The sequence below is a fragment of the Natrix helvetica genome (genome assembly GCF_964273705.1).
Source record: "Natrix helvetica genome assembly, chromosome: Z".
Lineage (NCBI taxonomy): Eukaryota > Metazoa > Chordata > Lepidosauria > Squamata > Natricidae > Natrix > Natrix helvetica.
Genome location: NC_138554.1, coordinates 102,974,166 through 102,993,243, shown reverse-complemented (window position 1 = coordinate 102,993,243; position 19,078 = coordinate 102,974,166). Strand labels below are relative to the sequence as shown.

Sequence of the window (19,078 nt, the reverse complement as noted above, 5' to 3'; positions counted from 1 at the left end):
TTGATCCAAGTCTAAGAAGTTCTCTTAAACTTCGACGTCTGGATGTAGCTTATCTCGCTGATGTTTTTGACAAGCTGAATGAAGTGAACATAAAGCTGCATGGAGATAAAATCAATTTTCTTAAGGCCAAAGGAGAAATCTGCTCATTTATTTCAAAATTGGATCTCCTTGCAAGCAATATGATTCGCTAGGAGCTGTATCAGTTCCCAAGCCTTGGTAATGAACATCAACTCCAAGAAGAAGATTTGGATGTTTTTTGCTGCCACTTGAAGCAACTAAAAGAAGATATGGAAACCAGATTCTATGATCTGATAAATCTGGAAGTGCCCACTTGGGTGCTAAATCCTTTCACAGCAGACTTTGCACAACTTCATCCCAAACTGCAAGAGCCACTGAAGATCTGAAATATGACTGTGAAGCCCAATCATATTTCAGAGTTACAGCTGTGAAGCTTTTTGGGTGAAAATAAGGAACACTTACCCAATATTGTGAGAAAGTTAAGTTGCTTCTTTTAGCCTTTCCTTCCACTTACTTAGTGGGGAGGGGCTTCAGCGCCATCCAACATATCCTTTTTAGGTCAAGGAACATGTTGAAGATCACTGAGCATGGTGATTTAACAATGAGATTAACAAAAATGGTTCCAAACATCAAAAAATTGGCATCAGCTCACCAAGCACAAGACAGCCATTGATGTTCTTTTTTTGCTTTTTGTGTACATACATTTCCTACGTTAATAATTGTCTCAGCTCTTATCATTGTATTTGCTTGCATTGGATTTCACGTTCCAGTTTGAGTTTTCAGCTTTGTTTTCGAATTCTTGTTGTGCTCTGTAAAAAAATTTGTGTGTCTCTTTGTATTGTACTTTTTTAGCGTGCATTCCAGTTCGATATTATATTTTCTCAGTTTTATGGTTTCAATTTTTTTTGTTGTGCTCTTCATGTAAACTTTTTGTGTAGATATATATATATATATATATTTCTTCAGTTTTCGACATTAAATTTGTCGCTCTGATTTTTGTTGCTTTCCTTCTGTAAAAATTTTCTTTGTGTCTTTTTAATCCATTTTACAGTGTGTATGAATATATATTTTCCTTGAATCTTAATTTAGTTTCAGAGTTTTTGTCTTGAAATTCTTAGTTCCTGCATTGCGGTTTGTTCTTATGCACTTTTTATATTTCTTTTGCCTCTTAAAATTCATTTGTAATTAAATCATAAATGTTACTGTTTTTTTCGGGCATTTTATTTTCTTACAATTGAATTTTATTCTCAGTGGTCATTGCATTTAAGTGTCTTGAATAAATAAGATAATAATGAAATACATGTATCACGAAGTTTGGGAGTAAAGTGATGGGTGGCATCAGAATTTTTTCAGTTGAGATATGGGAAAAAGACTTGAAATAAATTATTTGCATCGATATGTCCTGATGACAATTCTAAAGAAAACAAAAAATATCTTTGCATAAATTGAAGAATTATTTCCCTGTGTTGTGATTGAGAGGTTATGTTGGGGGAGGGGAGTGATGATAACTTCCTCAATGGCTTAAGGGGGTGATTCGTCCAAAAAAGTTAAGAACCACTGATTTATAGTATACAGTATATTATCTACTGCACCAAGCTACCATGTATATGTAATATTGATAAAGCTTCAAAAATGTCTGAGAAACCGAACAGGGTTGATGTCAACAGATACATTTTCAGATAGTTACTGATGACCAACAATTACTAACATTACTGCCTGACGGATATGACACACTGGCATTTCTTACAAACTCCAGAGTTTATCAAGCAAGTTAAAACTTTATATTAAATCAAGCCTTTCCTGAATCTGCGGTCACTGTACCCACTCACTCAAACCATTGCCACCTCATGTTTGGACTACTGCAATGTGCTTTATATGTGGCTACACTAAAGAGTATTCAGAAACTACAATTGGCACAGAATGCAATGGGTGGGCAGTTCTTAGGCTACCTGGAGTGGCTCATGTTATTCCATTGCTCTATGAGCTGCACTGTTTGCCAGTTTGTTTCCGGATGCAATTCAAGGTGTTGGTTATGACCTTTAAACCCTGCATGGAATGGTCTCACCGCAATGGGCCTACCCTACCCTACCATGCTGGCAGGGGAAGTATCCTGAGGGCCCTATCAGTCAATGAAGTTCAGCTGACATGGTCCAGAAGAAAAGCCTTCTATGCCCTCGCTTGGGCCTTTTGGAACTATTGTATTTTTCAGAGTATAAGATGCACCAAGGTTTTGAAGAGGCAAATTTTTTAAAAAAGTTTTTGTACTCGGCAAACCTTTTGTGAAAATGGGCCCATTAGGAGGCTTGTAGAGTGTTCCTGGGAAGAGGGCAAAAATGAGCAAAAAGAGGCCCGTTTTTTGTGAAAAACAAAAAAAGGCATTAGGAAGCTTATAGAGTGCTCCAGGCGGCTGCCCCCCAAACTTGAGCCATTTTTCTGCTCTCCCCAGCCCCCAGGAACTCTCTGAAAACTTCCTACAAGCTATGCACAGCCATTTTAGTGAAGGGGGCGAGGTTTCAGGAAGCAAAATAATACTGTATTCAGTGTGTAAGATGCACCCAGATTTTCACCCTCTTTTTTGAGGGAAAAAGGTGAGTCTTATATTCCAAAAAATAAGGTACTTATCCCTGAGGTGAGATTGGCTCCCACCCTTCTGACTTACCATAATGGTCTGAAGACTTGATTCTGCCATTGGCTTGGGACCCAAACAGGAGAGCATCACGCTGGAAGTGGTGGTTGATGGATTAAGAGAAAATCCCACCTCCACCATCACCACCCTGTTTCCTCTCTCATCTTTTAACTGCAATCTTATTTTTGATTGTAATTGTTAGATTTGGGCAACGAGAGAACAGACTCCGGACACGTAGTGACTTATCAGCTCTTTATTAGTAGTAGTAGTGATCCAGCTTGCTCTGTGGTCGGAGGGTTCCCCTTTTATAGGAATCGGGTACGCCTCTCGACCAATCAGAACGATACCTGTTTCCCGCCGTAGCGGCGGACCAGAGAGGAGACTTACTACGATATATGCTAATATCTAACACCCCTCCCCTCTTCGACGGAGCATTCCGGTTTGTTACATAGTCCTTAAGATAAGTGGGTGTTTGTCTTACACGGGTGGAACGCCGCAGTTCTGGTTGACTAGGAGTGGTTTCAGGATCGGTTGCTTTTTCTGTTTCGCGTTCGGGGGTCTGTTGTTTTTCGTTGCTTTGGCGTTGTTCGGTTCCGCCTTCGACCTCTTGTTCTACCCTGGGCTCGCAGGTGTCCTGATTCTCTGTGTTGGGGTTCTCCGATGGCTGACTTTGTGCTGGCAGATAATTTTCGTCTGCAGCCCGTAGGTCTGAGTGTGTCAGGCGACCTTGTAGTTGGTCGATGTGCCTTTTCCAATTTTGTCCATCTTCGAGCTCTAGCAAATATGATCGTGGACCCGTGATGCCAATGACCCTTGCCGGCATCCACAATGTTCCCCCTGCATAGTTGTGGGCGTATACTGAATCCCCTATGCTAAAATTCCGAATTTTGCTTGTTGAGTCTGGGGGCGATGTGGCAGAGTAATTTGGGTGAAGACGGTCCAGGTGAGACCGTAGACGGCGGCCCATGAGTAGTTCAGCGGGGCTCCTACCCGTCGTTGCGCTGGGGGTAATATGCTGAATTAGGAGGTAATGGTCAATGCGTGTTTGCCAATCACCTGGACCCATCCTAGCGAGGGCCTCTTTTGCGGATCGCACCATTCTCTCCGCCTGTCCGTTCGATGCCGGATGGAATGGCGCGACCAGGGCATGCCAAATTCCCTGACCTGCTAAGTACGTTTCAAATTGCATGGCCGTGAATTGGGGCCCATTATTTGAGACCAGGAGGTCGGGCAGGCCATGAGTGGCGAAAAGTCGCCGTAGAACCTTAATGACTGCCTCTGCCGTGGTTGAAGTCATTAGGACTACTTCTAGCCATTTGGAGTATGAGTCCACAACTATAAGGAAAGTCTGACCTTGAACTGGCCCTGCGAAATCAATGTGTATTCGCGACCAGGGTGCTTTAGGCTTCTCCCATTCAGTGGCGGGTGCTTCCGGGGGTGCGGGTCTCGATTCCTGGCATGGATCACAAGTGGCCACCCATTCCTCTATCTCTTTGTCCATGTTGGGCCACCAAATGTAACTTCTTGCTAACGCCTTCATTCTAACGATCCCCGGATGCCCCACATGTAACGCTTCTAATACATTTCTACATAACGCATAAGGAATAACAACTCGATCCCCCCACAATAAACAACCTTGCAACACTGAAAGCTCATCTCGTTTCCCCCAAAATAGCTTGAATTCCGGGCCCACGTTCCCTTTCGGCCACCCCCTCCAAACCCAGGTTTGAACTTGCTTTATTATATTGTCCTTAGCCGAGAATCTGGCAACGTCGCAGGAAGAAACCGGTCCAGAGTCCAAACAGTCAATTAACAATACCGGTACCTTGGGAGTGGGGTCTGGCAAGAGATCCGGAAGTGGGCAGCGGCTAAGTGCGTCTGCATGTCCAAGAGTGGAGCCCGGTCGATGAATTAACTTGTATGAATACGCGGCCAGGAAAACAGTCCACCTGGTCATGCGTGGAGAAAGGGAGACTGGTGTGGGGCGGTTTCCCGCCAAAAGTCCCAACAGTGGTTTATGATCTGTAATCAGTTCAAAATCGTGGCCGTAGAGGTATTCGTGGAAACGTTTAACTCCAGCTACAGCAGCTAACGCTTCTCTGTCCATCTGGCTGTAATTCCTCTCGGCCGATGAAAGAGTCCTGGAGTAGAAAGCGATGGTTGCTTCGTTCCCGTTTGGCATCCTGTGGCTAAGGACTGCGCCGACTCCGAATGGGGATGCGTCGCAGGTCAATACCAGCGGAAGCGTCTGGCTGTATTGCACGAGCAGCGAGTCGGTGGTGAGTAGGCGCTTAACCCCGGCAAAAGCTGCTGCTTCGGATCGTCCCCATCTCCATGTTGAATTCCTCTGGAGTAGTCGATGTAATGGCTCAGCAACGGTCGCCTTCTGTCTCAGAAAAACGCTGTAGAAGTTAAGTAGTACGAGGAAGGCCAGCAACTCGGTCTGATTTCGTGGTGTGGGGGCGTCCTGGATCGCCTTAATTTTCTTTGAAGTGGGGTCTATTCCCTGACCATCAATTCTATATCCCAGGAATTCTACGCTAGGCACGTTAATTTGGCATTTCTCCTTTTTGAGGCGGAGGCCCTTTTCTCTGATTCTGGCCAAAACAGTTCTGACTCTTTTTAATAGTTGCTCCTCGTTTGCAGCGGACACCAAGATGTCGTTGAAATAGGGGACGACTCCCGGTATCCCTTGCAAAAGCCGTTCCATGACGCTCTGGAACAGACCTGGAGCAATGCTCACACCGAATTGTAGCCGGTTGCATTTGAATGCTCCTCTATGCGTCACTATAGTTTGGGCCTCCGCTGTGGCGCTATCCACGGGCAACTGCTGGTAAGCTTGTGCCATGTCTAATTTAGCAAATATCTTTCCTGGCCCCAACGAATGCAATAAGTGTTGTACTACTGGCACAGGATATGCACTTTGTTGTAGCGCGACATTAATTGTGCATTTATAGTCCGCGCAGATGCGGACTGACCCGTCTGGTTTAACTGGGGTCACAATGGGAGTTTCCCAACACGTGTGATCCACCGGCTCAAGGATTCCTTGCTCAACTAACTTATCGATCTCTTTATCTATTTTTGGGCAGAGTGCAAAAGGCACTCGTCTCGGTTTAAGTCGGATTGGCGCCACTTTAGGATCTAAATTGAATGAGATTGGTTTACCCACATACTTACCAAGACCGGGGCTGAACACATCCTCGAACTCCTTAAAAATCTGATCAGCGCTGCTGTTCTCCACGGCGTTGATCCCGGTTACTTCTAACCCCAGGGCTTCAAACCAATCTAGTCCTAGAAGGTTCTGTAATGGCGCGCTGGCGATGGTCACGGGCAGCTGGGCTACGATGTCCTTGAAACGAATTTGGAACGTGCCTTGGCCCATGATGGGGACTCGGTTCCCCTGGTAGTCTCGTAGCAGGATGTCTGGTGCGCGTAGTTGGCTCTTTTTGAGGCTAGGGATAGCCTTTTTCATGGAGGCCCATGAAATGATCGTCAAGGACGATCCTGTGTCAACTTCCAGTTCGCAAGGAGAGCCCTCCAAGAGGACTGTGACTTTCAGCTTTTTAGGCCGCTTGGTGCGGACCTGACTTATTGTGGTGAGGTAGGTTCGCAATTCTTCTCTCTGGGTCAACTCTATCTCAGCATCAGTATCCTGACAAAACTCTCGTTGAGCGTCTTGGTAGAACGCTCTCTCAGCTCTTTGTGTGTAATCTCTCTGGGAATACGCCCTTTCAGCTCTATGGGAATTTTCTCTCTGGGTAAACACTTGTGGATTTCTCTCTGGGCGCCCTTTTTGATTTCGCCAAGCCCCTGGGTTGGGCTTCTGTTGGCGGTACATTGGAGGTTGCCGTGGGAAGGCAGGGACTTCGCTCCGGCACACTCGTGCGATGTGCTCAAGTTTGTTGCAGTGTGAACAAACAACGTTCCTGAACCGACAGGTAGACCAGGGGTGATTCCCTCTGCAGCTTGCGCAGGGCGGCAAACGGAATCCGGGTCTCCCCCCAGGCCTCATGTGACTGCTCCGCATCAGGTGACTGTCCTCGAACTCGGAACCCTCGTAGTCTGGATCGGTGTCCTCGTAGTGGACTCTGGTGTGTCTGGGTGCTGGCTGGCTTACGTTGAACCCTCGTTGTATTGTTTCCGACGATTTTTCTGCTGACTCGGATGCTCTTGCTTCGTTGAGTGCTATTTGGAGGGTTAAATTCGGATTGGCCAATAGTCTTTTTTGTAGCAAAATGTCCTTTAATCCACACACAAGTCTTGCCAGGATTTGCTCGTCCAGATCCCTGAACTCGCAATGAGTCGCTGCTTTACGTAGAACTGCAACATATTGGTTGATTGATTCTCCCGCCTTCTGGTTCCGCGTGTTGAATTCCTGGCGGCAAACGTGGCGGGAAGGTTTTGGCGCGTAATGAGTTTGTAGAGTCTGTTGTAACGCCGTCCATGATACCGCTTGTATCGGAGTAGGCTCGGAGAGGTCTCTGGCCGTGTTAAAAACATCTCGCCCACAGTAGCTGAGGAAGATATTCTTCTTTCGGGCATCGGTTATACCCGTGTATTCGTTCGCTTCGAGAAAACACTCGAAACGAATCATGTATGCGTCCCATTCGTCGTTCATCGGGTCGAATGGAGCGGGGGGAGTGTGCATCGCCATCTTCTCTTCGTTCGAATTTGCCGCGCTGCGGTGTCCTGAGATGGCTGCCGGAATTACTGCTGAATTCCTGGGCTGGATCGAATCCTGGGATCCTGAAGTAGCTTTCTTCGTCCTATCTGTCTCTCAATCCCACCTTCGTCGCCAATGTTAGATTTGGGCAACGAGAGAACAGACTCCGGACACGTAGTGACTTATCAGCTCTTTATTAGTAGTAGTAGTGATCCAGCTTGCTCTGTGGTCGGAGGGTTCCCCTTTTATAGGAATCGGGTACGCCTCTCGACCAATCAGAACGATACCTGTTTCCCGCCGTAGCGGCGGACCAGAGAGGAGACTTACTACGATATATGCTAATATCTAACAGTAATTTTATTTTTATTGTTTTTAAAAATATTTATCTTTTATGGCTTTATTGTTTTAATGCTGTGCTGTAAGTCTCCCCAAGTCCCTTCAATGGTGGCAAACAAATTTAATAATAATTAATAAATAAGGCCAAAACTCTAGTTGCCTTCTGAGCTCTTGATCCTAGCATCATCAGAAGAAGCTTTGTATCAAAGATACAGGGCATTATTATTCCTCTCTATTCTTCAGAGGTAAGACTACACCTGGAGTACTGGGTATGTTTCTGAGTTGAAGATATTAGCAGAGAAGTTTCAAAGGAAGGCCACAAAGATGAGGACATTAACATTAAGGTTTCATCAAGGCTAATAACATCCTTATGTGGCAATCAGTGATTTCTAATCAAGCCAGAGAATTTTTCCTTAGTATTTCAGCAGGAAGGGAAAGGGTTAAATCCTGTCCGACAGCAAACCGAAACATTATAATTACCATCTCTCTGTTGCGCTATTTGCATTTTTAAAAAAGCATTTAACCTCATATCCAGTTTCCCTACAATTGTTCTGATCAGTGCAATTTTTTTAAAGTCTGGCAACATACATTTAAAAGAACACTTGCAGTAGGATAAAGTCTTCTTCGCATGCCCTACAGTCTTCTCAAACACCTTGCATAAAAATATACCATGCACAGTCCCTTCCAACTCTTTTATTTTGTTCTCCAGCAATAACAGCTGTGTAGTAACAGCTGTGTAGTACTTGTGTATGTAGGTAGATTTGGTTGAGAGTAGGGGGGATCCAGGAGGGTTATAAAAAGTTGACCATGTTATTGAAACCATTTCCTTCATTTCTAAATGTTCAGGGTGTGAAGTGCATTTAAAAGAATTGGAACCCAGTTAAATGGTTGCAGCTATTATTTTGATAGCTTTGGTTTCTCTTTGATTATACTAGTTTTGATAATTAGAATGGCCATTTACTTGATGATTCTAGTGACTGAACCTTAGTCTTTCTGTTGTAGTCTAGCTTCTTAAGCACTAAACTATAATAACCTTCAAATCATTACAAGGAGGCCATGATATGCACCTGTGCACATGTGAATGTCCTGCCTTTCTTGTGTCACCATTTTCTCAATGATTTGCAGCATTCCTATCTTCCCATGCTTTTATTAAAACAAAAACAAAAAACAAAAACCCACAACAACACTATAATGGCCCTTATACAGATTGCTGGATATAGATATCCTGGGAAGCTTCAGAAGCAATGCCATCAACAGGATCCTCCATCACTTCTTCCAGTTAGGCAAGCTCAAAAATATGAAAAGATAATCTTACATAGATTTCTCAGAATGAGGAAAAGGAATGGAAGAAACTACCACAATTTGGTTGTGAAAATCTAGATGACAACCAAGTTGTGTGTTTCCAGTGTGCTATAGTTTAAAATGTGTAGGCTGGATATGGTAGCTCTATTCTGTTCATCTGACGGTTATGGGATAAAAAGACAAGCGGATTTTGAATAGCACTGCTTACATCTCACAAGCAAGAGCAGATCTTAGTTACACTATTAATTCTATAGTGCAAAATCTGAGTAATTACTAGGCAATAGTAAAGAAATGCAATTCCTTGCTGATTCTAATGGTTATCTAGATTTATCCAGGTTTTTTAGTCTTCTCACTAGCCATTTTTTAATATGTTGACATAAAATTTCAGATAAAATGAAGTAAAACTGTTTATTTGGTCAATGACCATCAATATTTGAAATTGTACAGAAATATAATCAAGTAGATAACATAAAATACTAGCACAACAAGGATATCAGTAATAAAAATGTAACATATGCTACTATAAGGGTATGTTATGGTACCATAACATTCTTCCATACTATGGAAGTAAAATATTACAATCTATAAACTAAAAATACATGTCACCTAAAGCTAGATAGCTAACTTGTAGTAAATTTAAAGTGATGAATAAAACAGAATAATTACACCTATAATAGTGGTGGGTTTCAAAATATTTTAGAACCTATTCTGTAGGTGTGGCCTGATTTGTGGGAGTGGCTTGGAGGTCATGTGATCAGGTGGGCATGGCCAACTTGGAAAATGGTGAAGCTCACTTAACAATGCTCTTGCTTAGCAACCAAAATTTTGGGCTCAATTGTGATCAAAAGTTCTCTTTCTTTCTCTTTCTTCCTTCCTTCCTTCCTTCCTTTTTTATTTCTTCCTTCCTTCCTTCCTTCTTTCCTTCTTTCTTTCTTGTGTCTCTCTCCCCTACTTATTTCCTTTCATTCCCTTCCCTCCTTCCTTCTTTCTCTCTCCTACTTTCTTTCTTTCTTTCTCTTTCTTTCTTTCTCATTCTCTCTCTCTCTCTCTCTCTCTCTCTCTCTCTCTCTCTCTCTCTCTCTCTCTCTCACACACACACACACACACACACCATTTCCCTCATTTCTGCCACTGACAGCTCTCAAAGAGAAGAAAGTATAAGGATCCTGCCTTGGAAGGGGTTGGACTAGATTACCTCCATGTTCCCTTGCATCCTTCTATGTTCTCTGTCCCATTTAGTCACAAACAGCCCTATTTACTTTAAAGTTGGTCACTAACCACTCACCCTGCGTGCGCCCTGATCTCACCCATAGAGGTGAGCTGTGGGGCGGGGAAGGGGGAGTCTGTGGCTCCACGTCTCTTGATCTTCTTCTCCACCTTGGTTCTTTGGGTGGGAGGTGCTGCTGCTGAGGTGGCGCAGCGGTGGAGAGGGAGTCAGGACACTGTCTACCGAGCAGCACGACCCACAGCCAGTGCAGGAGCACCAGCCGCCTCATGCCACCATCACTCACTGCCCCTCAGGCCAGCATCCATCCATGCAGAGGGGGCATGGCGGAAGTGAGGGCAGCCAAGTGGGGGCAACACTTTGGTGGGTGCTGAGGGAAGGAACGAATTGTGGGTGGGAGGTGCTACTGCTGCGGCAGCAGTGGCAGCAGTAGGGGAGTCGGTGCACTGCCTGCCGAGCAGCGTAACCCACAGCCAGCCCAGGAGCAGTAGCCACTGCCACTGCCAGCCGCCCCATGCCACCATTGCTCGCTCCCCCTCAGGCTGGCAACCAGGCACGCCGAGGGGGCACAGCAGCAGTGGGGGCAGCTGAGTGGGGGCAGCACTTTGGTGGGTGCTGAGGGAAGGAAGGAATGAAGAAGAGCCAAGCTGAGGGGGAAAAAAGCTCTGCAGTGAGGGGGAGCGTGGTGAGTCACTCCATGGCAGACTGGTCCCGTCACTGCGGATCTTTTTATTATTTTCCCTCTTCCTCCTTACAGCAGTCATACCCACAGCAGCAACGCCTGGCCCGCATTCCCAATCCAGCTGCCTGAGGAATAGGAGGGGAGTCAGCTGTTCAAAAAACCCCATGTGGAACTCCTCTCCTGTTCCTTCTTCTGCTATTTGAAGAAGCCATGTGGGGTTCGCTCCCTTGTCTTTGATAGCCACCTTGTTTCCAATTGGGGGGGAATCCATGCAGAGGGAGGAAAAACATGGATTTCTTCCCCCCAATTGGAAACGAGGTGGCTATCAAAGACAAGGGAGCACCCCCTGCATGGCTTCTTCAAACAGCAGCAGGAGGAACAGGAGGCGAGGATTCATTGGACAAGCCCACATGCACACGCTGCTCTTACCTCTAACAGCTGCCTCATTTCCAATGAAGGGGGTAGGGAATCCATGTGATTTCCTCCCTCTGCATTGATTCCTCACCACTTTCATTGGAAACGAGGCAGCTATCAAAGAGAAGAGGGCAGCGCACACCATGTGGGCTTCTTGGGGCTCCCGGACGAACGGGTACACTAAGGCATGTTAAATTTCACCAACTGGTATGCCCGTAGCGGTCCATACCGGCTAAAACCCACCCCTGACCTATGACCACTTATGACTTATTTTCATTTTGGTAACAGAATTTGGGTACTGCATAAGAGATAAGGCATTTTGAATGTTTTAAAAGATGGTCCACATAAAATTTTCTGCCCTTCATGTAAATTTACATATTAGGAACAGAATGTAAGCACACCTAATATCTATCTAGAATTATAAAATAACAATACTTATGATATGAATTTGAACTCCTGATAACTATGTGGGAAGTTATGCTCATTTAAGAGGTTTTGGAATATTTGCCTTGCAGCAATGAGACATTAGCTTTGGAAAAATGTATCCTCAGTTTGGGAAACATTAGATTTTGTAGTTTCTTTGCTAGTTCCCTAGTGCCCTTATTCACCCAATTTTTGCCATCTTAGGGAAAGCTATTAACTGTGATCTAAAATCCCATATCATTTATTTTTGGGTGAGCAGTTGTTTGGCTTGGTAATACTCTAAAGAACAATCGTATAATGCCAACATTTGCTCCTGTTTCCAAGGAGAAGGTAACTTATTTATTCAAACTAGAGGAGTCAGGTCAACTGGAAAGAATTGCATTTTCAGCTAGTAGTTTATTATCTTCTTCCAAGCCCTGATCTAGATTGCAGGCATTCCTGTCTCAAGACATGTTGCATTAAGTGCAGTAAAGACTGAGCCACAAAATTTTGTCTGCACTGATTCCAGGGTATCCTTCTTCACATAAATTCCTACTTGTGCTCTGTAAAAGAATGGCCTCAAAAAGTTTTAAATGCTGCAGGGTTTAGATGAAATTCAGCACTGGTATATATTAGATTTCATTTAGTTCATATGAAATGTTATGCCCCCTTGTTACTATAAAATAAAAAAGGTCTGAACATACCAAACTTTACAGTAAACTCATGTCTGATATTTGTTAAACTTCATGTCAATCAATTTTGGACAGTGATTGTGATTTGCTTTTGCAGCTAGAGTTTTGCATTATTGATCTTGGACAATAAATTCCTTGTCATTTCCAAGGTTCAACATTTCTTGCTTATTTGCCATTTATAACCCCTTTACGCTGAGCAAACTTAGTTTCAGTTTGTGAGGAACAATCCTTATATTTGCCTCTGTCCTCTTTCATCTAAATCATAATTTCAGGACTGAAAGCAGTTTGCGTTTTGTTGGGGGCCATGGTTGAGTCTGAACTGTTGCCCTTGTTTCCTTGGACTCTTCCCATCAGTTCTCTAATCCAGGAGAAAGGAGGGTTCATTCAGACTTTATGCCTGCCTTTCTGCTTCATGCAAGAATATGTATTAAAAGTCCTGGCAGATAATTCTCTAGTCTAGACCATGCTTGATTACATCCACTGAATGTTGATTTCTGTGGCAACAGAATGAAAGGCCATTAACCTTATCTAGCAAAGTTGCTCCTATATTTTTGGTACATTTTGGTACATATATGCTTTGCCCCATGCATGACATACCACATAGAAGTGTAGATCGGGCCAACTATAATCAGAGGTCAAAAACCCTAGACAATAGGTGCAGTTCCATGTTTGTACCTCTTGTTTTGACTTTTTTGACCATCACCCATTACTGGAAATGTGCCTAATGAAAAATTTTCAACTTTTAAAAATATTAACTATATAAAAACTTTTTTTTTTGTTTAGTCAGGCATTGTAATTGTCTGTTTAAACTTGTTAATCCTTTTATCTTAATTATGACTTGCTTTCATTATGTTATGTAAATGTTTTAATATTTATAACAGTATAAGATGGTTTTAAAATGTTTAAATATATTCAATAAATATTTTGTGTCATATTTAATTTTAGGTATTTTCTTTTCTGTAATAAGTATTTTTGTGCATGTATGCTTCATTACATCTTTTATCAAATAGTAAACAGAAGAATAAAACCAGATATTCATAGACACACAGATACATACATGAACAAAGAAAAGACATAAAAGGAAAAATACATTTGTTAGCAACACAAATAGTTGCCAGAAAAGTACACACCACAAAGAGTAAAGGTTTGGGAGTTTTGTTTTGCCTCTGGCTCTGTTTTGATGTATGCCAGTTATATGCTGGTTTCTTGTGTGTTTTTAGTTCAATGCTTGATTTTTCATCAGATTTTATGGTCCTATTTCATAATGTTCATGTATTAAGTTGCTGTTTAAACATTCCCTCCAGCAATTAAGATAAGATTCTATTTTAAAAAAAAACATGTTGTGAAAGAATTGTTCGGGAATTGAAAGTAATGTTTTTCTTTTTCTTCTCATTTCTTTTCTTTTTTGTTAATAAACACAGTAAAGCCATAAACTGAAAAATGTATATCATGAACTACAATAGAAAATGTAAATGTTTTCAATACATTTGAATGAAATGTAGATTCCATTTGAAAATATCATACCTAATCTTTCAGGAATTATTATTTCTACATAAGACCATTTAAAATATCAGTATCTTCTGAACTTGGCAATAATTACTCCTAAAGGAATTCTAGGAAAGTTGATGATAAGATGATTTCAGAAGCCACATCCCAATTCCAGAAAATGCATATTTTAGAATGTTTGCAATAAATTAATGGGGATATTAAGAGTATTTGCTCAAGAATCACCAAGCTAAACAAGTGTGATTCCTTCATAATTCAAATGATGGGGAGAAATATTACAGGGACAATAAGTTTTTGTCATAACAAAAAGAATGGGTAAATGTTTGTTTAGGTTAATGTAAAACATAAGTGCCAGAAACAACACAGGGATATGCAACATTACTGGTGACACCATTGGTTCTCAAAAATAAAAATTAACAGTCACTTAGTAAAAGTGGCTGAAATTTCAGATCACTGTATCCCATGAGTTGTAGTCTGAAAGGCTAGAAGTGTTTGATCTAGAATGCCAAGAGCGTATTAGATGTTTAATAATAATTTTAAAAATAAGCTTAGACTGTACAATTTCAGGACACTTTGGCCATTTGCTAATTTTTGTAACATCTTTGCTGTTGTGAAAAATTGGAAGTAGCACATGGTTGGTAAAGATTGCCAACATCTGATGCTAAGTCAACATTTGGATTAACCTAGCATAGTCATTATACAATGCTTATTAACAAAAATGCATTCAGGACTATATAATAATAGTATCTATTAGTCTACAGTGACTAATTTATTCTATAATTTTTAATAAGTGACTCATATACTGACAATATATTAGAATATATTCAAGAAGATCATGTTGGCAAATGTATATGCCAGGTTCATCTGTTGTTGCTTCAGAACAGATACGAATACAGGAATGATAATTAAAGCAATTTATCATTAGTGCTTACAGAATAATATGTTAATAATTTTAACTAATATCCCGAGGAAGATAACACCCAAGGAATTTCTCTTCTTATTGCGTAATTGCTTTATTTTCAAATTACCTGCATTAGCAGATCATGTAGTTTATTAGAATACATTTGCCTTACCCTTTATGTTCTCAAGTGTTAAACTGCTGGACATTCTTTTTAAAAAATCTTGGATAAAAAATATTCCTTATTATAGGATTATGCTTTACAATAGCTTCCCCATCTTAAAAAAAAAACAAAAACCTGAACTTATTCTGTAATCATCTTTTTGACAGTCTGTACATTGCACTATTTCGTTCTGCCCTTTAAAGGACAGATTAGGTATGAATATAAATATGAATATGGCCATACATGCATGCATACAGATATATTGCATCTCTAACTAAGGCCTGTTATCTTCTAACAAATTCATATAACTAAACCAGATCTGGCCTATGTAATACTGTTTGTAATGAGAAATCTAAACAGGGAATGGCAGTGAGGCATGACAGGAATGTGTTTCCATTGGAGAATTCAGTATAGAGAAAAAGTATAAGCAAGCCCATGTCCAGAAGGCCTTTTCAGCTGGCCAAGACGGAAGACTAATGTTATTGTACATTTGTTGTCACTGTGCCAGCTCTCCCTAACTGTTTTATCTTATTTTCTTTTCTCTTTTCTTTTCTTTTCTTTCTTCACTCCTTTCCTTTTCTTTCTTTCTTTCTTTCTTTCTTTCTTTCTTTCTTTCTTTCTTTCTTTCTTTCTTTCTTTCTTTCTTTCTTCTTTTTATTCTTCTTCTTCTTCTCTCTCTCTTTTTTCACCCCCCCTTCTGTTAACTGTTTGCTCAGGTGGACAGTGACACCATTTGGAATGAGCTGCATTCGTCCGGTGCTGCACGCATGGCTGTTGGCTGTGTCATCGAATTGGCTTCCAAAGTAGTCTCAGGAGAGCTGAAGGTGAGGTCTGGGTTACATTGTGTGTGGGAAAACTAGGGGAGAAGCTGAAAGCAATGTTGTTCTGAGATTAGGGGGAGGGAAAGGAGAAAGAAGGATGGGGGAATACAGAAGGTTACTAAACAGAGATGATCAAAATGGCCTTGTTTGATAGTCAGAGGATTATTTTGTTACTTCACCAAGGACAGCGGATTTTACTAAATCAACTTCATCCTTATCATCAGTATTATTGTTGATATTATTATTTGTTATCATACCACATAATTGTTTACACAATCATTGTCCAAGTGAAAATGACTCAGAGGATGTAGAGATCTGGCATGCAATTCCACAATTCCCTTCTGAACCTTTTTCTTTTAATCTTACGGAGTTTTTAAGTACAGCTTCAAAATGCCACCCAAAGCGAAGAAAAGTAAATAATGTCTTGTAGGCTTTGAAGAAAGAATTATATTGTTGATTAGATAGTTAATGATGCGAATTATGTCTTTGATAGAAATGGTCTCAGAGCTCAATTTCTGAGCTTCCTTTTCACATGATTTGAAAAGAATTAGGTATAAATTCTGATTTATCGCCAGTCTAAACAATTTAGAAAAACCTATCTGACAGATATTAACTTATTACCTGATATTTTAAAAAAACTATTTATAAGTTTGACTGTCAAGGTGTATAGAATGAACACTCAGATGCACCAAGCATTACTTGGCAACGTAACAGTTTACAAACATTTAAGCCAAAGAGATTGGATTTCTCATAGTAAATATATTCAAGAAATAAGGTTTACAACTTCCTCAAGTTTAGCTTGAAGGTTTTCCACATGTTATAAAGAGATTTTTAAAACAGATCTGGTATTCAATTTTTCGCAATAAGAAGATGTCACAGGAAAGGTATAACTGCAATCCAAATAACATTCTGTACTTCATGTGAAATGTCTATTAGTGCCATTAGCCTATTGTAAATGTTGATGCTTCTATGATGAACATGTCTAGATGAGTACACTGCTGATTTACACTGCTATGGCTATATCACTTTCTATTGTCCCCTACTGTATACTGTGACCTAGGTACCCTTTAGATGTGTGGACTTCAACTTCCAAGATTTCTAACAGTGGCTTCAGTATTGGGGAATGTTTAAGTTCATACTTGTGAAAAGTACCCAAGTTTGGGGGGGAGGGGAGATCATGCTTACCATTCAAGAAGGATGGAAGAGGAAAAAGTAAAATAACAACCATAGTTGCCAATCATGAAATCATTTTACAATCTAAGGTGAATAGATTTAAAATTATTGTAAACTCAAATAGGATTTGCTTTAAAAAATTAATTTTCTGCATGAGCTGTCTAGATGGAAATTCTGAATATATATAAAATTAAATCATGGTTGAATAGATGCAATGCTAGTCTTGAGGAAACCTTGGGTGTATTACTGTCACAAATTTGGGCATCATCCAGCACACCCTGAACTATATAAAGTATTTGCTTAAATCTTTGCGATTTCAAAATAACAACCATGACTAGGTTTTTCTTAACAGTGACTGTGCTAGCCTTGAGTGAATCATGATATTTCAGATTCAATGCACCATTTTAAAAAGACACAGTAATGCCATATTGTATTTTAAGAAAATAAAGTGCATAAAACAATAAAATGCATTATGCTGAAAATAAAGAAGTTATAGAAAGAATGTAGAACTTTCTTTTCAACCCATATAGAAATTGTTATGCTGGCTGGGGAATTCTGGGAATTGAAATGTGTATATCTTAAAGTTTCCCAGTCTGAAATACATTGCTCTAAGTCATATAATCAGGAGGAAGGATAAGGTGACTTATAATGGGGGATGTGATTACATACAGTTTAAAGGACTTGAAATGGAATGTTCTTCTCTGCATCTCTTGTCTAATCCAACCTATTTTTAAAATCATTCTTTGTTGCAACAGCTTCTCCCCATTCTCCCCCACTCCCCAATTTTTGGTCCTATTCTGCTGTTAACTTGTTGGCAATCAGATATACAAATAAAGAAAATACCTTTATGTCACATCTTTCCCACTTTATGCTGTTGTAAAGAATAAAAATTACACTGTAAATATCAATTGCACATTTTCATATTTTAACCATTATGCAAACCAACTAAGGCTGGATAATTTCATCTGAAATTTGCAAATATATTGTACAATTGTGTTTCTGTGGCTCTTGAAGAATTGCTTCCAAAGTAAATTTCACTTCTGTTGGAAATTTGCTATATATACTCCTGAACTGTCACTTTTGCCAGGTTTTCCCAAAAGTCTGAGTTGCAGATCCTTGAGTCTTTTCAAACGTTATGGCCAATATGATAGAATACACCTAAAGCAATTAGTTTCATCTCTTTTAATTTAAATTAAATGAGTAAGGAAATGAAATGAATATTCTGTTTTTGTTCCGACATTTTCCATTTCTTGGATCTACCCATTCTGTGGAATGCAGCACTGGCAAGGATGCTCAGAAACAAAATGTAGCCTGAGGCAAAGGGGAAAAAAATGTACTAAATTAAAAAATAAACACCTGAACTAAATAGTACCTAGTTACTGTTACCACAATATTTGTTTTGTAAGTTCTTCACTGGCTGCAGGAAACCATCATTTAATTGGAACATAACAGAAGGTTTTAAGATAGACATGGATGCATATGCCTTTATCTTCCCTTTAACCATCAAATTACTATGACATCACTTTTTAACACTTTTTAAGGTTTATATGCCTACCAGAAATGCTTATTTATTTAAAGATTGTGCCTCCTGCATTTTAATGGGGTAGTGCTTTTTTGAAAGTGAAATTAAATAAATAAAATAAATGAAAAAGAAAATATAATATTGAAACATAAAAGGCAAAATAAAATCAATATAGCAGCATTACTTTAAAAGGATGTTATATAGTGCCAGTGATAAATTAATTCTATTAGTTGGCAGTAAAGGCCAACTTTTTATTTAGACACTTAAAGTTTTGACTGGATCCTTATCAATTGCTTAAAGCAGTAGAAGGAATAGACAGAAAGAAAGGCAGATAAAGAAGTTCGTAAATATAACCAACCCTGGGAATTCTATTATCAGGACACAAGGATGTCCTTTATAAGGCCACTCCTAAAACCTTTGAAAATCTTACCAGTCTGAATTATATGAATCAAAACAGACGTTTGGGTAATCTAATCCATCCTGTTTTTTTTTTTTAAAAAGGGCGGGGGGTAATAAATAGTATTTAAATTTTTATCTAGAATCACCAAAGAATCATTTGAGTAATCATGTCAAAAAATTGGTTGAATATTTTATATAACATGCAGAATCTTTGTTAGTTCAACTTATTTGCAATG

General features: G+C 40.3%; 1 protein-coding gene across 1 annotated transcript in view; it reads left to right on the top strand.

Annotated features, from left to right (window-relative positions):
• HDAC9 (histone deacetylase 9) overlaps nucleotides 1–19,078 on the top strand; it is a 506,624-nt gene that overhangs the window by 346,026 nt on the left and 141,520 nt on the right. Inside the window, exon 20 of the mRNA XM_081970663.1 lies at nucleotides 15,644–15,751. Within this exon, the coding sequence (XP_081826789.1) occupies nucleotides 15,644–15,751 (108 nt within the window). The remainder of the gene's footprint in view (nucleotides 1–15,643; nucleotides 15,752–19,078) is intronic.